This window comes from Epithele typhae (assembly GCF_022376455.1).
Source record: "Epithele typhae strain CBS 203.58 chromosome Unknown BXZ73scaffold_152, whole genome shotgun sequence".
In the NCBI taxonomy this organism is placed as follows: domain Eukaryota; kingdom Fungi; phylum Basidiomycota; class Agaricomycetes; order Polyporales; family Epitheliaceae; genus Epithele; species Epithele typhae.
The window spans coordinates 30,813-34,456 of NW_025954343.1; the positions used below are offsets into that span (position 1 = coordinate 30,813).

General features: G+C 55.5%; 2 protein-coding genes across 2 annotated transcripts; both read right to left on the reverse strand.

Moving 5' to 3' along the window:
• Positions 1-771: 771 nt before the first annotated feature.
• Positions 772-1,659, reverse strand: BXZ73DRAFT_83010 (uncharacterized protein; the record flags this gene model as incomplete). The annotated part of the gene is made up of 1 exon (XM_048023838.1): positions 772-1,659. One exon carries the CDS (start codon positions 1,657-1,659, stop codon positions 772-774), a length of 888 nt encoding a protein of 295 aa, XP_047871231.1.
• A 939-nt stretch (positions 1,660-2,598) lies between these two features.
• BXZ73DRAFT_57372 (uncharacterized protein) lies at positions 2,599-3,258 on the reverse strand (the record flags this gene model as incomplete). The annotated part of the gene is made up of 1 exon (XM_048021573.1): positions 2,599-3,258. The coding sequence occupies one exon, from the start codon at positions 3,256-3,258 to the stop codon at positions 2,599-2,601; it is 660 nt and encodes a 219-aa protein (XP_047871232.1).
• Positions 3,259-3,644: the final 386 nt, after the last annotated feature.

The window sequence follows — 3,644 nt, forward strand, 5'->3', positions numbered from 1 at the left end:
AAATGTAGTTGGGGAACTGGGACGAGGAGGGTGGGCGTACTGGGCGGAGGGGCGAGCGATTCCGAGAGCGCGGTCGAAGGGATGCTCACAGACACACTGTCACCGAGTTTTAGCTGAGCAGCTGTAGGATTTCGGGCGGGGAAGGAGGGAGCGCAACATCTATGGGAGTGTGTTCAAGCCTCAAGGCAGGAATTGACGATGAGGGAGAGGCCGAAAGCAGCGGAGAGCGACGAGCGTCGCGGAGCCGTTGTCATTGTCAGGCTGCGCGCTTGGCCCGGCGGCAGGCAAACCTTACTAGCGCCCAGTAACCCGCCGCGCCGCGCCCGACTGTTTTCCTCCGTCTTGCCATCTCCTCATTAGTGCTGCTCAATTCTCAGCTGGCCTCGCCCTTCAAAAGGACGGCGTCGGTGGCGCTGCGGTCCAGGGTCAGTGACACGACCCAGGTGCGCTTCCTCTCTCCTTCCCAAAGCCACTCCTCGACTGGAATTGCCTAGAGAAACGGCCCCGCGCGTGCTCGCGGTGACATTCGCGCTTGCGATGAAGCACATCAGGGAGCTTCAGCACATGATCGACCGCGCGCCGCGCACTGGCGGCTTCCTGTCCTCTCCCCAAGTGCATCTCAATCTCGCGGCGACCGAAGCTTGTAGGAGTGGAAATTGACACATTCTTTCCTGAGTACGTGCCACTAACTCGTCGAAATCCTACACAACCATATCGCACGAATCCAGGCGCATAAGTCGGGTGAATATCACAGGAGCATCGTACGTTCCTTCAATCCTTCTCTGCTGGTATCCGTTCGAGCGCGGCCCGTTCAAATACCACCGGCCCACCATACGCAGTCCACCCGAACACCGATCCGTCCGACGTGGCCGCAAAGGTGAATGGGTCCATCTTTTGTATCGGAGGGAGGAAGAAAAGCGTGCCGTCCTCCGTGTTCCAGTAGCTCCGGTGGGGCGGCTTCGATGCGTCGTGCCCACCCAATAGGAGACCCCGGCCCTGGACGCAGTAAATGATGTGGCGGCCCGTTCTCTCACGAGCTTCCGAGAGCGGCTGGCCGGTAGACGTGTCCACGACGCAGAAGGAGTGCGTGATGTACGATGGGGGTTTCTCCAAGCACAAAGCGCGGCGCCCGTCCGAAGATAAAGCCGCTATCCGGAGTTCTTCAAGGATCCGCACAGGTGTGGTAGCAACGCCAGACGCTTCGCCGTCGCTCCCGGAGTCGAGGAACAGCGCCTCGTCTTCGGTGTTTGAGAGTACGTCGAAGCTGTCGTCGCCTTCGCTGCACCGTAGAACGGCTTGGCGCGTACTCCGTCCGTGGTGATGGGGATCGCGGAGATTGACACGGCGTACTACATGACATCCTCCGGAAGTTATGTCCCAGACAAGAACGTAATCAAGGTACCCCAACGTTCCGTCGGGGATGTCGCGATAGAAGGTTACGTGAGACAGGAGATGGCGACCTTGACGACAAGTCGCGAAACTCGTCGTCACCACATTCCCGGATGGGTCGTTGGGTATGGCGGATCGCGGTGCTAGGAGCGCGCGAAGGTACTTGAGCTCCCTCGCGTCCCAGACATGTACGTCTCCCGAAGTGAACAGGACGTATATTCGGCGGCTGTCCGGCGACCATGTTGCGCTGAGCGCCTTCCCGAACTCCATGACGTCAATGTTCCCCAGCGCGTGTGGCGATTCATGAAAGTCACTGAGCGCGTGTGGATTTGGTAGGCGGGATATGTGGACGTTATCACTTGTGAGGTGAAGTAGATGAGTGCTTGAAGGGGAGAAGACGAGGTTGGGCGTGTTATATCGGACAGGTCCTGGAAAGCTCCACCACCGTTCTAGAACCGGCGCGCCGCCGGCCAGGGTGTTCCATATCATCATAGATCCCTTCCTATCAGAATCAACTATGATACCTGCAACTGTGGCTGCCCAGCTTCCATCGCGCGAGAAGACAAGAGCCCACGCAGTGGATGGGTGTCCATATGAACCGGAGACATCGAACGACCCGTCAAAGACGGCTAAGAGAGCAGAGTCTTTAGCAAGCAGACGGATGAAAGAGACCGAGGAACTCACAATGGGGGTATGCGAACCTCACCGTCAGCAATCCCTGTTCGTGCAGTGGCGAGAAAAGACGTTGAACGGATGTCGTCCATCTGACCTTAAGATTTCTCGTCGAGTTCTCCACCACGCATGTTATTCCGCTGTTCCTGAGGTTCTCATGGCTCTGGATTGTCCGAGTGAGGCTAAGAATGGTCGCGGTTTGATCGTGGTTCATATCGACCGCGAACCAATGCAAACCTTCGCTTTGGAATACGAAGGTGACAGAGCGAAGTGACACAAGAAGCGTCCCCTGATCCGCGTATTCCTTGAACTTTGCGCATGTTGTCGGATCACGAAAGTGTGTGTATTCGTTTGGATGCACTATCACCGTGAGGTATTCGAGTTTCTTTAAGCTCGCAAAGGGGACGTCTGCGGATGGAGAGAATTTTAGATATGTTGATCTCGAACTGCACCCCGAGAAGAGTTAGCTACCTTCAAGAGAAGCCAGAACAGAGCAGCTGATAGTAAGACTGATCAACTGAGGAGAATGCGTCGCGATCACCTTGAAAAGCTGAATGGTGTCTTCGGAGAGATCAAACTGTGAAGATATCTTGAGACGGGTAATCGTGTTTCAGAGGAAGATCTTACTGTGAGTTTCGACAGGGTTCTGCACGCTCGATGCTGAATCGGGAGTAGGGAAACATCTGGAGAAGTACCCATAAAATGGACATCATACAGCTGGACATCCTCGAGAACGGGAAAGGCGTGGATGAGTCGATAGACGTGCAGAGGGGTGGGAAACAGGCAGTCGCGCAAGACGAGCGTCTTGACCGCTTTGTACTGGCAAAAACAGGCAATCGTCGCCTTCGCCAGGTTCATGGTAGAGAAAGGCCATCGGAAATCCCATCGTCGGAGGTGTGGAAGATACGGAAGGAGAACCATGGGGGCGGTGTGGGGGAACGACTTGGAGTGGATATGTTTCAGCCGTACCGCATGGATTACCAGTCGCAAGTCGGGATCGCGCTGAAGCGTTTTGCAGATAGAGTAGAGGGTATCTGTGCTTGTGATCGTCACCGTACGCCAAATGAGGAAGCGGCTCCGTGGAAACCATGCTCCGCAGACCAGGGCACAGACAGTGAGCGTCCCCAAGTCGTCTTGAGCGCCGAACTCGTCGAGCACAGTCTCGATCACGTCGATGGGTACATGTGGGGGAGTCATCTGTGGCCTGATGCGTGACCTGTAGGCTGGGTGAGTGTCTTCGTATGTTGAAGGTCTGAGGAAGGGGGAGGACGATCGCCGCGATTCAGATGGGAACCTTAATTATCTATGCCCACGTCTGGTTCGGGAGCCTATCTGCATTGACAGCCATTGTGCGGCTTAAGGAAGCGCACGCGTTGGTCATGACCGATAGCAAGCGTGAGCGTGGGCGGCGATAGTAGATATAGCTCAGTTTACCATTACGTTGTACGTTGTACCCCCGCGCGGTCCGGAAAAGCACAAAATGTATCCTGACGGTGCATTTACAAAGCGCTGAGATGGAACGTTGTGTAGCAGGATGGATTTTAAGCAGTGAATATTTGTCTGACGACAAGAAAAGTAACTAG